The 18,826-nt window shown below is 46.3% G+C and overlaps 1 protein-coding gene and 1 pseudogene across 1 annotated transcript; one reads left to right on the top strand and one right to left on the bottom strand.

Moving 5' to 3' along the window:
* Positions 1–1,386: 1,386 nt before the first annotated feature.
* Positions 1,387–7,385, bottom strand: LOC104332432 (meprin A subunit alpha-like; annotated as a pseudogene).
* Positions 7,386–11,066: 3,681 nt separating this feature from the next.
* Positions 11,067–12,020, top strand: LOC104332433 (taste receptor type 2 member 9). The gene has a single exon (XM_009937842.2). The coding sequence runs from the start codon at positions 11,067–11,069 to the stop codon at positions 12,018–12,020; it is 954 nt and encodes a 317-aa protein (XP_009936144.2).
* Positions 12,021–18,826: the final 6,806 nt, after the last annotated feature.

Here is an 18,826-nt window from a genome sequence, read left to right on the forward strand (position 1 = left end):
CTCCGGCATGGGGTCCCTTCCATGAGCTACAGGTGGATCTCTGCTCCACCGTGGACCTCCATGGACTGCAGAGGGACAACCTGCCTTACCATGGTCTTCAGCACGAGCTGCAAGGGAAGACTCTGCTCTGGCATCTCGAGCACCTCCTCCCCCCTCCTTCTTCACTGACCTTGGTGTCTGCAGAGTTGTTTCACATCGTCTCACTCCTCTCTTTCATCTGCCCTCCTACCACAATTTTTTTCCCTGCTTAACTTTGTTATCACAGAGGTGCTACCACCGTCACTGATTGGCTTGGCCTTGGCCAGCGGTGGGTCTGTCTTAGAGCCAGCTGGCGCTGGCTTTATCAGACACGGGGGAAGCTTCTCGCAGCTTCTCACAGAAGCCATCCCCATAACCCCCGCACTACCAAAACCTTGCCATGCAAACCCATGACACTCTCAAATGACCCACCAGAGAGACTAGAAAGTTCATTCTTGGACACTTAACATGAGGCAAGATGAACACAGCCATCTGACATGTGGCTGTCACAGAGAATGGGCACTTGCAATGCCTTTGGCCTGCTCAGAGGGAAACCTGCCTGTCGGGCTGCCCTCTGCACCGGACAGCTCTTTTCCTCCTCCTTCCCCTTCATTGCCACCACACGGTCCTGACAAAAACTGCAACCTCAGGAGAGAATCTTTGGATCAAAACCTCCTTCTGCCAGTTTTTCAAGGTTCAAAAAGAGCCTCTTCATTTTCAAATTGCAGTTTTCTTCAGTCAGAAATTTTATAGACGTGGTGGCAAATAGGAACACCATTAAGGAGACTGATCTTGAAGACATGGAACTATAATCTGTCCTGAAAAACTGATTTTCAGGGACCAGCTCATCCACAGCATTTTGTACTGGGTATTCAAAAATCCAGGCACTTCAAATCACTAGGCAATTATACACCTTGTTCCTGAAACAGATGACTCTGTAGATGTTTGTTCATCACACTCATCTTTTGTGCTTTCCTCATGAACAGAAGAGTATGTACCTGATCTGTTCCAGTGGGCATTCTGCTGATATAGTACCGAACCTTCAAAATTGGCAAAGATGAAAAGACTGTCATTTTTTTCCAGTGCAGCTCCCTGTGGGTCAGGAATGTATTGCAGCCAACACCTGGGCTCATGGAGCAGCTGCAGAAAGAACAAAAACTTCCAGTGATAGATGTTTTTTCCCACAGCAGGGTGTCATTTCTGCCTGTTACGCAAAAATATAGAAGTAATTAAAGCTGATATCCTGTCAGCCCAGTAATGTTACGTGCAGAGCAAATCTAGTCTAGTCTCTTGGCTTTCAACAATGTGCTCCAACTTGAGCAAACCTCTGCATTTCTATTTTTCTCCCTAGTGCAGACTTACCATATACTAGCTGGTTTGGGTCTGTAGTAAAGCTAAGGACATGCTGTGGATTACATCACGGTCTTCATTCAAAAAAGACAAGACAACTTACCTGTGTCTGGCTGGCCATTCAAGAAAGCCATTGTTCGGACTGCTGCAGAGATGGAAAGTAATTCTCGTGTAATCCATGTAAGGCGATGAATATTTTCCATGAGGATACAGCTGCAAAGCAAAGGCATAGCCTTCGGAGCTGCAAAATACAGGGCTTATGATATTATCAACTTTTGCAGTACTGTTAAAAAGGGTTGTGAAGTTTCTGATGTGCCAGACATTGGTGGGGCAGTTTGTCTCTGTCAGGCTGGTGCCATCGGTAGCAATCCCACTGGCAGACTTGGCTGGATGTCCTCTGATGCCCTGAAACCCATACCGGAATTTGGTTTGGACACTGAAGGGAATGATGGCCAATTTCCAGTGATGTTCTCTGTCAGCTGAAGAGGGAAATAAATGTATGTGAGAATAGAAAGTCCAGGACACAATCCCAAATCAAGCAGTGTCTTCCTCAAGTGTTCTGTGACCTGTTTCTTTGGATGATGATTGATGCTCTGCACCCTAGCTAATCTGGGAACAGTCTTAAGGAATCTGACTCTGAGTCCAACTCTGTTCTCATGGGCACTAACTCTGGAGTTCCTCAACTGAAGCAAATCAAGGCTAGATTTACACTGGGCACTTCAGCAAACTTTTATACAATAAACTACACCAGTGTTGTCTCGCGTTAAAATTTGCCAGCACTTCAGATATGAAAACACACTTTCACTCACCTGTAATAGTGCACAGCTTTTCCATTCGTCTAACATTCCCAGTTCCATCATCTTTCTTAACCCAGATAACTAGCTTATCCTGTGGACTTCCATTTAACGTGTAGAAAAATTGAACCATTTTTTGTTCCTCCTGGGATAAAGGACGCGAGGTTCCAGAAGCGTTGGCTGACCAGCATGCCCAGTTTTTGTATCTAAGTGCATGAAATAGCCTCTATCTGTGAAGCACAAAGCAGTGATGTGATAAAAGTTTTTGATCCATTCAGGAACGAAACGCCAGTGCTAAATAAGCTTTAGTGTAGTTTCCATTTGCCCGAGTTAGAAAGTTATTTTCAAAGTTAAAAAAAAAAAATTCAATAGCAAAGAATTGTCTCTGCATTGTAAATCAATATTAAAATGAAAATGCATTGAAATATGGCTAGCAAACCAGTGTTCGGTTGCTTACATAAGGGACACAATGGGTTGCATTCTTCAGAAATTAAGTACGAATCATACATGTGCCAATACGTTCATGTGCAAATGTAAGTGGGACTTGGGCAGGAATTTTTCTGAAGACAAACTAGGAAAGTATTAGAAGGGTCTTGTTAGGTCAAGGCCTCCAGCCTTCTGCTTTGCCTGGAAACCATGTGCTGTAAGCCTTTTATCAATAGATCAGACTCCCCTGTGAAAGTAGCTGAAGCCATTTTTGCCTTAACCCTGGTATGGGTAATAAATTTGTTAACTTCCAGCCCAATTACTTTGTATCAGCTCATGCCCTCTCATGCTAATGTGTTTGAAATAACTATTTCCTTTCTTCCATAGCTGGTCTGCAGTTCTACCTGTGGGCCAGAGCGATACCTCCTCTGAGTCTTCAATCCTCCTGGTTACAAAGGCTGACCGCTTGCACCCTCCTCATCTGCATCAGCCCCATTCTGTACACTCGGATCTTAAACGAGCTTCTTGAAGACACCTGAGCAAGTGCATCAGCTTCACCCAATAGCCCCAGTGCATCCCCTCTCTATAGGAAGTGTCTCTTCTGACTGCGAGGATGTTTTCAAAATGCATCACATTGGGGGTTTCCAAATACCCTGTGGCTGCATCTACAGGTTTGCACTTTTCTCTCTGGGAGCCAACTGATGCAAATAGCAGAAACCATATAGAGAACAATGGCTCTGAAATTGCCATCTGATGCCACACTGAGCTCCACTGTTGCTTCCAGCTGCACGCCTGGGCTTGGATGTGCTCCCATAGGCATTGCTGGCCTCCTGCAGTAAGTTCCCCCTACAGACACCCAGCAAAGTTGCTTATTTCCAATAACAGCTGACTCCTTTGCTCTCAGGAAACTTGTGAAGGCTGACTGCATAGGTTTTAAAGATTTTTCTTCCCCCTCCTTGACGAAGAGCAGTTAATTGTCTGTTACTGGCCAGGAGAGGCAGGAAGCCGCTGTCAGCTCCCCAGCCACATGCTCTGTCACACATTCAGAGCCTTCACAGTGTCAGCAAACCGCACATCCCGCAAACCGCAAGCAAACAGCCCATCAAGCAACAGCCAAACACACTTGCTCCTCTAGAAACAACAAATTGCCAACGATGGGACCTAAACAGCCTTCCTGCTCATTTTGCGCCCCTCTCAGAGGGTCTTCCAAGTGTGTTATGCTTTTCACCAGACGCACATCTGCCATCTCGAACCCCATGTGTGATAAGAACAGGAGCAGCCCCTTGCCCTGCCTGTTACGTGCCTGCTCTCCTCCTCGTTGCCCACAGATTTGGTATAGCCACAGGATCCCCAGACTGTAACCAAACGCAGCATTAGGAAGCAAACATGGTCTGTTACTGCCAAAAGCTATCTCATGCTCTCTCCTCTCTGGGAACAAGTTCCATAGCAATGGGTTTCTTTTCTAGTGAGTATTTTTTTCCTCTCCTGTACCATGAGACACTTTTGTGACTAACCACCACTGGTGCTTTGGGATGCAGATGTGACTGACCGTGACTAACTGTACGCAGACCAGCTGCATTTCTTTCGACTTTCAAAAGACGTGTTTGCTAGAGGATTTTTGGACTGTCTATGTGATACTCCTCTGCAGTGTTTACTTTTCTCCCCACTGCCTCTGAAAACAACAGACCCTACTGAACTCCTGTGTCCTGGAAGCAATCAAAATACTGCAGAAATTAATCCACTCATATTTGTTCAATATATCTTTCAATCAGTGCAGGGAGGGCCAAACCCTCAATCAAAAGAACCCCATGCAACACTCTCCTGGGAAGAGAGGAAATCACTGTGGGTTTGCTTCTCAGGTAATCCTTCAGTCTCCCTGTATGGTGCGGCTTGAGCAAACTTTTAATTAGAAGCAGCTACACCCTCCTGATATGGCTCTGCATCGCACAGCACCCCCTGCCTCAAAGAAATCTTCTGAGGGTGGTTTCCTCCTGCTCCATGACACATTGCTGAAGCTCAGCTTCCTATTTTGATGATCCTGGACTGGTTTCAATGTCAGCATTTGTCTGCAAAGAAGATTTGTGTGTTGTAATACTTGCTTACGCATATCCTTCTGTGGGGATGCCTCAGGAGAACTCCTGTGCAAAAGGAAAGTGCCTTTCACCTTCAGCATTAAAAAAAATTAGAAAATGCCTCAAAATACTGTAACATATGCATGAAAGGAGGAGAGCCTCACCTGACTCAATTCTAAGGAGTTTCATCAAAGTCATTTGTGCAATATGGTAGACCTCCCTTCATTTTAATGGAGCTACCAGCAATATACAGCAGCAAAATCTCAGTCATTTCTTCATGAGATATTACAACGTAGGGAGGAGATTTAAACAGGAGTTAAACATTTCAAATCAAAATTATTAGCCTTTCTATCTGAAAATTCAAGAGTCATGTTTAGCATCAGATATACAGTGACCACATTAATAGAAGGGTATTTTTAATGACTTATTTGTCTCTGTATATCTTCATTCTCACATCTCAGAAAAGCATGGGTAAAGTCTAACGACCGTCTGAAACTACACCTGTTACCTGCATGGTTTCCCATCAAAGTATGGTCTTCATCTCCTGGTTTGCCCAATGTATGCTCCCAGTCAGCACCATCTTGCCCGCCTTGCACCAACCCCACAGATATTGGATGTATTTAGAAGAGCACTGATCCAAGAAGGTGAGGCTCGAAGCTGACAGGAATAGAGTAACATGTTTTACCATGTCACAGAATCACAGAATCACAGAATAGTAGGGGCTGGAAGGCACCTCTGTGGGTCATCTAGTCCAACCCTCCTGCCCAAGCAGGGTCACCTACAGCAGGCTGCACAGGACCTTGTCCAGGCGGGTCTTGAATATCTCCAGAGAAGGAGACTCCACAACCTCCCTGGGCAGCCTGTGCCAGTGCTCCGTCACCCTCAGAGGGAAGAAGTTCTTCCTCATGCTCAGAGGGAACTTCCTATGCCTCAGTTTGTGCCCATTGCCCCTTGTCCTGTCACTGGGCACTACTGAAAAGAGCTTGGCCCCATCCTCCTGACACCCACCCTTCAGATATTTATAAGCATTTATTAGGTCCCCTCGCAGCCTTCTCTTCTTCAGGCTGAACAAGCCCAGCTCCCTCAGCCTCTCCTCGTAGGGGAGATGTTCCAGTCCCCTCACCATCCTTGTAGCCCTCCGCTGGACTCTCTCCAGTAGCTCTTCATCTTTCTTGAACTGGGGAGCCCAGGACTGGACACAGTACTCCAGATGGGGCCTCACCAGGGCAGTGTAGTGGGGAAGGAGAACTTCCCTCGTCCTGCTGGCCACACTCTTCTTGATGCACCCCAGGAGTCCATTAATATCAAACAAGGCTCTCGCTGTTAACCCCATTCTGGTGTATTTACATACAGCACTTAACATCAGGCAATATGTTCTTAATACAACTGAAGACGACACAGGCTTTCACATTTATGTCTGTTACCACACAGGCATGATGTTTCCTCCTGAAACATTATCTCTTTCTCCCACTCTCGGCTGAGTGTTTCCCTATGGGAACCAGCCTGGCCCCTGTGTGCTAGTTTTCCCTTTCAGACAGCCACCATTTTCCCTAAGCCTGCCTCGGATAGGCTCTGGGGCCCATTTGTCTCTTCAAGGTGTAAATCAGAAGTAGTTCTGCTGAGGCTGGTGGAAATGCTCAGGTGTATGTTAACACAGCATGTCAGTACTGTACAGCATGTTGAGTATTTACTTTCATAGCTTTGCCAGTGGAGCTGGAAAACATTATTATCCCCATTTGTGCTCTTGACCCCAGTTGTGTTATCAAACATCACACAGGCAGAAAACAGAACATGAAACACTCCGATTTTGGAGACCCCGATTCCAGACTACTGGTACTTGAAGATTTTAACATCATGAATAGCATGATGACCATCATCCACGAAGGAAACTGGTACTATTACGAGTAATCTTAGGGGAAAGTCCGTGTGAATGAAAGGTGTTGGACCCTTGATTCACTTCAATGGTATTCTATAAAGAAATGAAGATCTGACTGCCGTGGATCCTGCTGCTGCAGAAGAACTACAGTTTCTTCAGGTGTTGTGAGATGATCCCAAGGGTTGAAGTGTTCCTGCTCTTCTCATATGACCATGTTATCATAAAGTTTGAGTTAGGATTTTCAAATACATGTGTGAGAAGAACTTACTGCAGTTGTACATGCAATTCACCCTTGGTAAATCAATCCTGCTGAAAACCAACTTCTGTCCAATAATCTGATTCAATTCAGGAATCTTTGTTGTAATGAAAGGAACGTTGCTATTGATGTTGAAAGACTATGGTCCATAGTGCAGGACCGACTCATAATCATATGGGGTATTGAGGTCATCAAGGAAATTGTCATTGTGTTTGTCACAGGCATATGAAAAACCTAGACAAAAACATACACAAATGATTATGCAAAAGTAGAAATAATACTTAGCATGCAGCATCTTTTCAGAATGCTGTGACTAAATAATGGTCCAGTTGTCAACATGTAGGCAGTCATTCTCAACCAGAGACATTTTAGCTTTGTAAAAAAAGGGACATGCATCTGCAGACGATTCTTAATCATTTCAGGCCTGCATTGTACCTTCAGTAATTTCATCCTGCCATATCTGAACATAGTCATCGCAATCTGTCCTGGATTGCTCGTTGTAAAATCCCAGGGCATGCAGGAGCTCATGTTCCACTATGGCTTTATAGTCACACCTCTCTCCTAGACACCGCCTGGCCACTCTGAAGGTCACCCACATAAGATCAGCACCTGTAAGGCAAAGACTCAGATAGTACACCCACTTTGCTAATACCTTCTATGATTTGTATCTACATATTAAATCAACCACAAGATCAAGGTAAAAGTAAAAAAATAATACTTTGTAGCATTTGCCACCTGAGATTTCCAGTCTTGCCCAAACTGCAGGTTTACAATGGCAGAATACAGCATCGCTCCACAGCCTGGCAATAAGTCCTCGTCCCAGATGCAACTGGCCTTCCTATTTCATTTTTCCCTCCCTGGAGGGCAGTGTGTGCATGTTCTTCAGCTGGCTGCAATTCTTGTGAAGGAGGTGGTGATGGCAAACGCTACTGCTCTGCAGCTCTGGGTAGCCCCAGCTCAACCAGTATAGGAAGGGGAGTAGAAGAAGATGGGCAGCACAGGAAAGTACAGCGGGTGCCTTATAACCTCATACACTTCATCGGCTGCTGTTTACATGTACGTTTACCTATGTACCTAAGTGGTCCAGTTTCCAAAGGTGCTAAGTAGCCTCCTGTGAACTCAAGTTGCATTGGCTTCCCTGTTTTGGTTCCTAAATACAGATTTAAATCCTCACTTTTCACGTCCATTCAGAAATAATCACTGTGTGCCTAAAAAAAGAAAAAAAAAGCTGCCCAAAAATGCTGTGCACCAGTATCCCCGTACCCAAGGGCAGATCTGCACTGGATTTCTAGGCACAGACACTAGCTAGTGTCACCAGCTTCCTGATTGTCCTTCCCATCAAACGAAGTGGTCCCCTGACCTAACTTTAGACAGTCACAGTGTTGGCATCTGCCGCTGATTTAGCTTTCCTGGCACCTTTACAGTCGCTGGACAGCAACAGACATTTGGCATGCATTAAAAATATGAACATGTAGAAAAAAGACGTACTTGGATCACAGAGCAGGAGGCTGTTAGCAGAATTCCCTGACTGGTCTAATTTTGGCAGAGGTCTTGGGTAGAGATAATATCTTTTATTTACTGATAGTGCTGAAACAAACAATCAGGCTTTTGGACATCCAAGGCATTGTTCAGGTTTTGCTGGGTAATTTAATTGCACGTTATTATATAATATCAAGTACTGTAAACTTTGAGCTTGGGGTTAGTAAACACAGGAGAGACCTATAGGATTTTAACATCAATTTGCTATTAGCTTTCACACCTAAATTGTTCAAAATTTAAAATAGTCCCTAAAATTAAATGGAAACAAAAAGGGAGAATGCTCTGAACTTTTTTAATTACAAAATATCTGCATTTCCTTTCTGCCTGTACTGAGCTGCGGCTGTTAAGAAGAGATAAGGCATGAAGGGTGCAGAAGATCAACACGCGTATTCTTAAGACTAGGGTTTCCTGAGTTCAGTATCTGGAGACCTCAGCCAGATAAAATGGTATTGGTTAAACTGGCTATTCATCAGCATCCAGCAGGTCACTGGGTCTGTTACATCAAAAACAATGTGTGCTGGGGCAGACCTGTGTTGCTCTGTCTGGCCAGCAGTAACCAGGGCATTGATGCAGCATAACTCAATAGCAAACGAAACAAAAGCAGCCCAGAGAGCTGGATGGAGTATACCTACCGCAAGAAATACAGTGCTACAATAATAAAAAATATTCTTACCCAGGCTGTCAGCTAGGATATAGGGGATGGGAAATTTCCATCTGCAGGAGCTGCTAATGAGATCAACATGCTTGTGTTAACATTTTAAGCCCAATCTACACCCCTGCTGATGTTGGTTTCGATCAGCAGCACGTACTGGTGAGATAATAACACCTTCAAAAAACTTCCTTCCCGTTTCTGCAATGAGGTGAACAACCATATTGGCCAGAGTAACTTATCAAGAACTACAAAATGTGGTTTTTTCAAAGACCATGCAATCTATCAGGATGTGCGAACAACCAACCCATCTCTCTTCAAAGCGCACCTGCCCAGAAACAAGCAAGCAAACAAACATTGCCGCACTCTAACAAGCCAGTCCTCCATCTGCAGCAAGGGAAGATGTGGGGTTGAATTAAGATTTTCATAACATTTTTGTAACAGCTGCCCAGAGGAGATTTTATTCTTTTTCCCAGGCTTCTATCTGGAAACAGCTGTGGGCTTCCAAACATTGAAGCTGATATATAGGTGGGATGGATTTGCCCAGAAGTCAGGCATCTGATAGCCTAACTAGTTAGCTAATGTAGGCTAATCATCTGGGATTCCCGTGAGAGCAGAGGAGAAAGACAAGGATTCTGGAGAGGGAAGGGGTTCAGTCCACCTACTCAAACACCTGAATGTGATCTAAGCTCAGACTCATGCAATCAAGTCTGAACACCTACCCTACAGTACCTATGTATGTGCTACCTGCCTCAGATACCGTTACAGCCATGTGTCCATCCTGTTACCTGAACGTAGGTGTCTGGTGCCATCCAAGATGCACAAGGATACCCAAAACATTCACATGGGCTGCTAGATAGAAAGTTTGAGGGACTCCTTCCCATTCTAGAGCGCTGCTGGAGGAGATGTATATGAACTGGTAACAGAAACCTGTGTTTTAAGCAGCTAATCTACATTTTTCATGCTCTAAGAACACAGCATTCTTATTTTATACCCTTATTTTTTTAAGGTGCCAGATTACCCACGCAGAGCCGAACCCAAACTCCAGCCACTGTATGGTCCTACTAGTGTAACATTTTAATTTAATGTCCTCGTACAAGTACAGTCGCAGTGCCAGTTCATCTTCACAGATTTTGCTGTGGAAATAACTTATATTCTCCTTGCAAACATGTGGAGAGAATAAGAATAGAAATAAAAAAAACCAACCCAACCCTACAACATGTTTTCTGTTCTGTCAGAAAAAAACAGAGGAAAATTACACTAGACCATATGGCAGGTAACAGGCAACGTGTCAGGAAGTGAGAACTCTCCCAGGTTTCTCCAGGAGTCATGTGGCAGCAGGGTACAGTGGGGAGGGATGAAGGATTGGTGCAGGGGTGGCTGAGCCTTCCACAGGAGAGGTTGAGCATGCTTCTACACTTAAGGGAGCTTTCAGTCGCCTCTGGTGCCATCACATCTGCCACATCATTTTCTCTGTAGGCTTCAATTTAAAAGAAAGTCTGGCCTACCCTCTACTGCCTTCCCCCTGCCACGTGGGTTTTCCCTTACAACTAAGGCATTACCACTGGCAAAGCTAACATGGAATTCAGGGTCCTCGAAGGATAAAAATGAACTCCAGGTTCCAGATTCTTCATCAAATTTTGCAGCTCCTGGACTCTGCAGCGAAAAGGGACAGTGACTCCCCTGACCATGCTTCACCGAGCACACCCCTCCGCGTGACCATCGTAGCTGACGACGGGACAGGAGAACCCAGATCATGAATCCTGGCAGCCATCAAACACAGCACAATCACTGCTCGCTGCAGAAAAGCACCTACATTGTCTGTGTCACCCAACATCGCTCTTTGGAACTGAAATTCAAATAGGAAAGACTGACACTGAGACCGGGTAAGGGAATACCCAGCACATTTACATTCCTGCACCTGCCCTGCTCTCCGCAGGAGCAGCACCGCAGTCCCCACCACCAGCAGCTCTATAAAGCTCCTGTTCCCGTACGCGACACTCGGGACACAGCTGCTGCCAACCTGCGCGAAGCATCGGTGCAGCAGCTCACCTTGCTGGCACAGCACCGCTACCCACCTTGGAGGATGCAAGCCTGTTACTCCCAACATCTATTTAATGCCACTTCATACGACGCCATAGCTACGGCCATCATCACACTTCAGGCATTTGCTGGCATGTGGATAAACGCTTTCATTGTTTCTGTGCTTTGTATTGCTTGGGTCAAAAAGAAAAGCTTTAACTCCAACGAGAAGATCTTGCTGTTTCTGGGCTGCGTCAGGTTCTGGTATTTGTGCATCACAGGGCTATATTGCATTCTTTCAACATTTTATGCTCACTGCTTTTATGTTTACCCCACACCACAAATATTTGTAGCTATTCATTCCTTTTTAAATTCCTCAAACTTGTGGGTTTCTGCCTGTCTCTGTGTCTTTTATTGTATAAAAATTGCAAATTTCAGGCACCGCTTCTTCATCTACCTGAAAGTGAAAATTGACAGGATCGTGCCACGGCTGTTGGGGGGGCTCGTGCTTTTATCCCTGGTCTTCTGCATTCTTGGCTATGAAGTCACTGATAACCAGTATGATGACAACTTCAATGCCACCAGCGTGGGAAACATCTGGAGACTGTTAGTCAGAACGGATAAACATATTTTAACTATTATTATTGCCACTGTCTGTGGATATGCCGTTGCATTCACGGCAGTAATCTCTTCTGCCCTGCTCCTCCTCTTTTCTCTCTGGAGACACCAGCACAAGATGCAGACAAACTCAGTGAAGAATCTCAGCACCGATGCCCATGTCAAAGCCATGAAATCTATTCTGTCCTTCTTCCTCATTTACGGCATTAACTTTACATGTTTGGTCTTGTCACTCAGTTATTCCATGGAGCAGGAAAATCCTGTGCAGTTTTATGTGTCACTATTTCAGCATGCTTTTCCGGTTGTTCATTCCCTTATTCTGATTTTCAGCAATCCCAAACTGGAAAAGACCCTACTAAGAACTCTGTCCCGTCTGAAGGGCATGGTTTGCATGAGGTAGGAAATGTGATTAAAGCTGCAGCCCATTAAAAATGTTGATATTTTATTGTGAAAACCAAGTCATTTAATCTCTAATGCAACCTTCCAGACAGTGTAGATGATTCAGATGTTCAACCTTCACCATCCAAGTTAAGAAAACATCATTAAAACTCTTTGAAGTAGGTTATCATGAAATAAATAGATTATTGCTATCCTTCGAGTCAGATAATGCTTTGAGTTAAATTATTGTCATTAACAAAGTAATTTAGACCTGGTACATGGGATAGCTGCAAAGGGGGAAGGACAATGCTGCAAAACTTCTAACAACGGGTGGGGTGGGTACAGAACCCACTTCCCATGCCCACCTTACGTGTCCTCTCTCTGCCCCACTCCATGCAAATACAAAATTTCACCTGCTCTGGGCAACTACTCTCCTGGTCTGCTTTTAATTTTTTATGAGATCTGCTTTTATCAATGGACTCTGGCTCGGTAAAACTCCGAGGGAGGTGGGTTTTGTGCAAAGTGCGGTGTGGAATAAAGTCGAGCTTTCGCCTCGCAGTGACCCATGGGCAGATGTGCAGCGTGTCCATGCCAGGTGCTGGCTGCTGGGGGGTCCATCGCAGTGTCTGCAAGGTAAGGTCAAGGCTGCCCTGTGCTGGGGAAAGACAGTCCCAGCCGGCTCCTGTGGACCCACCACAGCGCACAGCTCAGCCCATCAGCGATGCTGGGGGCTCCTCTGGGACAATCTGCTTAAGAAAGGACAAAAACACTGCCTGCCAGTGGGGAGTGAGGACAATTGTGAGAAAAGGTCCTGCAACAAACAGGGTCAGAGAAGGGAAGGGAGGAGGTGCTCCAGGTGCCAGAGCACGGATTCCCCTGTAGCCCGTGGAGAGGACCACGGTGAGACAGGTTGTCCCACTGCAACACATGGAGGTCCGCAGTGGAGCAGATCTCCACCTGCAGCCTGGGGAGGACTCCATGCTGGAGCAGGTGGCTGTGCCCTGAAGGACTGCAGCCCATGGGAGCGACCCACACTGGAACAGGGGAAGAGCACGAGGAGGAAGGAGTGGAAGGGACAATGCATTACAAACTGACTGCAACCCCTATTCCCCATCCCCCTCCACCACTTGGGAGCAGGAGGTAGAGGAGATGGGAATGAAGGAGTGAAGCTGGGCCTGGGAAGAAGGAGTGGGGGGGGGGGGGGGTTGGTGAAGGTAATTTGTTTTAGTTTTCTCTTTGTTCCTCATCCTCCTACTCAAGTTTCAACCGACAATAAGTTCATTTGATTTTCTCCAGGTCGAGCCTCTTTTTCCCGTGACAGAGTCATGGTGAGTGATCTCCCTGTCTTTAGCTGAACCCTCCAGTTTGGCCATTTCATTTTTCACCCCTGTCCTCTGGAGGAGCAAGAGTGAGGGAGGGGCTGGCTGGGGGTCTGGCAGCTGGCCAAGGCCAACCCACCACAGCAGATTACCTAAACATGACATAGTTCCAGCATGAATTGCTCATTTCTTTCACCAGCTCAGGTCCAGAGGAACTTCTTACCTCATGCCAAGAGCCAAGTGTCTATTTTTCATGCATCTCGGCAGGTTTTACTTCTGCTTCTGTTTCAAAACACCCACCCAGGAGTACATTTGCCAGATGTGCAGCCTCAAAACTCAGCGGCCTCCTGAAGATCTACAGAGTTCAGGTATACCCAAAATGCTCTTGTGGGGGGTCATCTTAGGTGTAGCCTCATCCCTGCTAGACATGGATGCAATCTATAAGAAGCCCTTGAGCTTTCTTTCTGATGCATTTTGGAGAACAACCTTTTCATGTGTTTCCACCAGCAGAAGGCTTCTCACGTCTGCTTTTGCCCCGATAAAGGAGATGCGGTCTTCTAGCAGGACAACAGTGCCACGGACTCACTCTTTCTACACACTCTCTACTAGAAAGACATCCAGAGGGAGAGTTTCTGCTCAGAGAACATCAGGAGCCACGGCAGGATAATTTGAACAGCTGAAGTGAAGGCAAAAAAGCTTAATGTGTAAGATTTCTATTTTAAAGTTTGCCTTTTCTGTGGGCAAAAGAGCACTCCCTTCCTTGTTCCTCTCCATCCCCGCAAAAATTGAAAGGGAAGAAGTTTATAACAAAGTACAAGAATGTGTTTTTGAACTATTAGCTTTCACACTTCTCTGTCTTTTCTTGCAGTGGTAAAGCAAAAAAAAATACCTTCCTGTTGTTCTGCTAAAAAGAAAGGATCTGAATTGGCTGACCAAAACTAGACACTCAGAGCACTTTGCTTGTGTTAACCATTAAGCCCAATCTAAACTCCTGCTGGTGCTGGTTTAGATCAGCAGCACATACCGCTAACATAGTATCACCTTCGAAAAGCTTCCTTCCTGTTGCTGCAGTGAGATAAACAAACGTGTAGGCCAGAGTAACATATCAAGAACTACAGTGAACATTCAAATAGCCAACGCGCCAGTCACAGAATCATGAATCACAGAATCACACAATGTTGCTGAGGGTACACTCTAACTCTTCATCCAACTCACTGATGAAGAAGTTGAACAAAACTGGGCCCAGTACTGAGCCCTGGGGGACACCGCTAGTTACAGGCCTTCAACTAGACACAGTGCTGCTGATGACAACCCTCTGAGCTCTGCCACTCAGCCACTTCTCTATCCACCTCACTGACCACTCATCAAGCCCACATGTCCTGAGCTTCCCTAGGAGGATGTTATGGGAGACAGTGTCAAAAGCCTTGCTGAAGTCGAGGTAGACAACATCCGCTGCTCTACCCCCATCTACCCAGCCACTCATGCCATCGCAGAAAGCTATCAGATTGGTCAAGCATGATTTCCCCTTAGTGAATCCATGCTGACTACTCCTGATAACCTTCTTTTTGGCCACTTGCTTGATGTTGACTTCTAGAATGAGTTGCTCCATCATCTTTCCTGGCATGGAGGTAAGGTTGACCGGTCTGCAGTTCCCAGGATCCTCCTTGTTGCCCTTCTTGAAGACTGGAGTAACACTGGCATTCCTCCAGTCCTTAGACACCTCTCCTGTTCTCCAGGACCTCTCAAAGATGATGGAGAGTGGCTCAGCAATGACATCCGCCAGCTCCCTCAGTACTAGTGGGTGCATTCCATCGGGGCCCATGGATTTGTGGGCGTTCAGATCTCTTTAGTGATCTCTCACACAGTCCTCCTCGACCAAGGGAAGGTCATCCTCTCTGTAGGCTTCCCCTCTTACCTCCAGGGCCTGGGATGCCTGAGGGCCGGCCTTAGCACTGAAGACTGAAGCAAAGAAGGCATTCAGTAACTCTGCCTTCTCTGTATCCTCCGTCACCACGGCACCCACCTCATTCAGCTGTGGTCCCCCATTATCCCTACTCTTCCATTTGCTGCTGATGTACTTGAAGAAGCTTTTCTTCTTGTCCTTGACATCCCTTGCCAGATTCAATGCCAGGTGGACCTTACCCTTCCTCGTTGCATCCCTGCATGTTTTCACAACATTCCTGTACTCCTCCCAAGTGGCCGGTCCCTCTTTCCACATGGACCTTGCTCTTCCATCTGATCACCACTAGAAGCTCCTTGTTCATCCATGCGGGTCTCCTGCCTCCTTTTCTACATTTCTTGCTCAGGGGGATGCACCGATCCTGAGCATGGAGGAAGTGATGTTGAAACAGTAACCAGCTCTCTTGGACCCCACTGCCTTCCTCCCTGCCAGTCCTCCATCTGCACCAAAGGAAATAGAGAAATAACTTCTAGTCTCCTCCCATACAAATGGGGAGAAGAGAAAGAAATAGAAAAAGAAAAAAAACCAACAACCCTACACCTATTTTTCTGTTCTGTCAGCAAAACCAAAAGAAACCTACACCAGACCATAAAGCAGATAACAGGCTAGGTCAGGAAATGAGAACTCTCTCAAGCCAATGCTCTGAAACCCTGGAACAGGGACGAAGCTACTCAAGCTTCGCATCTTGCTCATCAGTTATGTGAAGCCAACCAACTCACTTCAGAGAAATGCACATCAACGAGGCACAATTTCAGTTAGAGCCACTGCTCTGGTTCTTCCAGGAGTCATGTTGCAGAAGAGTGCAGTGGGGAAGGATGCAGCTTTGATCCAGGGGTTGCTGAGCCTTCCAGAGGAGCAGCTGAGCACGTTTCTAAACTAAAGATTAAAACCCTGAGTTTCTGACACAATTATCCTCGTGGAAACTTCCTGGCCTTTTCATCTTCCCTTTCCAACACCAACCTTCTATGGACCTTTCTGTCCTTTGCCCTATGCCCGGCTCCTGCCTTTCCATCTTCCCTGACTGTCACCAGACACCAAACTGGAGGTCTTCTCCCTTCTCTCCAGAAGTCACTGGCGTTAACGTCACACATTTTTTACTGCCGTGCAATACTCACCACATCCATGATACATTTGGGATTTTTCTCACATAGGAGGCAGCTTTCAGTCCCCTCTGGTGCCATCACATCTGCCACACTTGTGGTCCCCAAAGGCTACCTCAGATCTCTGTAGTAATTCAACACTCGGCTTATTTAGTCTCCTGAATTACCTGAGATTATTTCTAGAATGTCCTTTCTAAGCTGACCTCCATCAACATCATCAGCAATCGCAAGAAATAATACACCTCAGTTACTGACCAAATGACAGGAGCTGATATAATTCCCCACTTCAGGACTGACAGTTTTCCACTAACATAAAAACATCGCATCCTTACCTCTGTCTTCAACAAAGTTGGGGATCTGAAACGTAGAAAGTACAGTTTTGAGATCACAGGCAAAGGAAGTAAAATCTCACCATGATCCCATGCCAGAAAACGGAGGAGCTGATGGCAATACCGTAAAGGCACCGGAGCAGGTAACCAGTGCTGTGAAACAACCTATCCTCCATCAACCCTTTTCAGAAGATCGTCTGGTGATACCTGGCAGTGTAGATACTGTCTCCTGCAGGCGAGAAGCCTTCAGAAGTGCAGATAAGCATAAGCCATCAAAAAAGTTGAACTTTAAAACGAAAGGCAGATTTTAATCTCCCTAGATATAGCTATAAGCCAATCTCAGAAGCAATCTGCCTCCCCGTTTTATACCTGTACTTAACATATTCACCCTGGTAGCACTCAGGAGCTATCAAGCTATTTAATATTTCTGTGGATTCTTCAGAGACAGTCTCACTCTTTTCCTCCCCTTTACAAACCGTCCTGGCCCCATCTTGACATGAGACCAACAAAGCTCCTGAGTATGGAAAGCAGACCTTCTTAAAAAGAAGAGGCTCATGGCCTGCGACCCGAAGAAATCACTTGAAGAGAAGGTTTGCTTGGTGGTTTTTTCATACTGCTGGAAATATCTTGGCAGATACAAATTCCTGTCTTCATCTGACGCTGTGGACAAAGCATCACCTCTAATTCAATAATAGTATTCTTCTTGTAATCAGGAGAATGTCAACACAAAATATGCTGGTCTGGATTTTCTCTGGAGATCTCAGATACCTCATCCCTCAGAGTAGGAGTACAGCAAGGGGTCCTCGTTTGGTCCCACTCACGTGCCTGTGAAGCGAAGATCTCCCAATGTATTCACACGGGAATCCCTCCCAGGGCTTGCCCTGTGGACAGAGTCCAGTGGGTCAGGGTGAAGCAGGGCAGAAGAAAGGCTCCGTGGTGACAAGGGAAGAAGTTGGCCGAGCTTTGCCTCCAACAATTCAGAGGTTTTCTCCTCCTGGCAGACACACAAAGGGGTTTTGCACATTCCTGCAGCTCTCTTGCTCCCACACACCTCCAGCGCCTCCTGCTCCTGTCTTCATGCCGCTGTTGCTGATGCCTTTGCCTCCCCTTTGCTCACTTGCCCAGCGTGACGCTGCACCCCAGTCCGTCGGAGGAAGGACAGTCCCGATGCGGCTGCAGACAGAGGAAGAAGGAGATACTCAGCAGGGAGATCCCTCGCTGGGCTTTGCAGCCTGCCAGCCATCTTTCTGCCCAGCCTGCAAGACCCCACAGTCGGGCGCTGCAATAAGTCAGAGCGTTTTTATGGGACAGGGAGGGGGGAGCTCCAGAAGATGGGGGTCAGGGGAGAAGCACGACTACCCACCTTGAGAGCCGGGGGGGTATGGAGTCTTCGTGGGTTGCACACTCAGTACTACCACGTGTGCACAGGGCATCCACCTGGATCATGCCACCAGTCCAGTATGAGCGGAGAGGGGACTGAGGTACCCAAGAGCTCAAAGCAGGAGTTAATCCACATGCCTCATCAGCATCCTTCCCCCAGAATCATGGTCACCAACATCCATCCCATAAAATCGGGGCCACGAGACACAAGTCAACCTGAATTCACTGAAAAGCACTTGTCACTTGACACTTTTCAGCCTGCCTGCAGTGACCAGCAGAATGAGGGGTGGCAGGGACAGAAACTGCCAAATCAGCCTCTGGAAACACAACTTGCAGGGGAACAAACCCACTCATGGCCAGCTGCAGTGGGTGGTTCGCTAAAGGTTGCTTCTTGCTGCTATCCTGCCGCAGGGCAGCAGCATATTGTCCAGCACCTGTAAGGTTGCTCCTCACACTCACAAGAGGAGTCTCATCACCATCACAGGTTGATAGCTTTATTCCTGACGTCTTGCAGGTCTGAAGGAACTGGAGGTCATCTGGCTTCGCATTCATTCTTGCCTTTTTAGCCTCACAGCAGTGGCTTGTTTTTGTTAAGCACTTCTCTTTTGACCTGCCAGACAATACCCATCCATAAATGCAGTAAAGATTCCTAATGTCACCTCACTCAAGTGTGACTGGTTTCAAATGATCCATAATGATTCAAATGGAAGCATCTAAACCTCGCTATGAGATTGATGTTC

This window comes from Opisthocomus hoazin, chromosome 2 (genome assembly GCF_030867145.1).
Source record: "Opisthocomus hoazin isolate bOpiHoa1 chromosome 2, bOpiHoa1.hap1, whole genome shotgun sequence".
NCBI lineage: Eukaryota > Metazoa > Chordata > Aves > Opisthocomiformes > Opisthocomidae > Opisthocomus > Opisthocomus hoazin.

Coding starts and splice junctions, on each gene's coding strand:
- LOC104332433 (XM_009937842.2), top strand. CDS start 11,067: ATGCAAGCCTGTTACTCCCAACATCTATTTAATGCCACTTCATACGAC.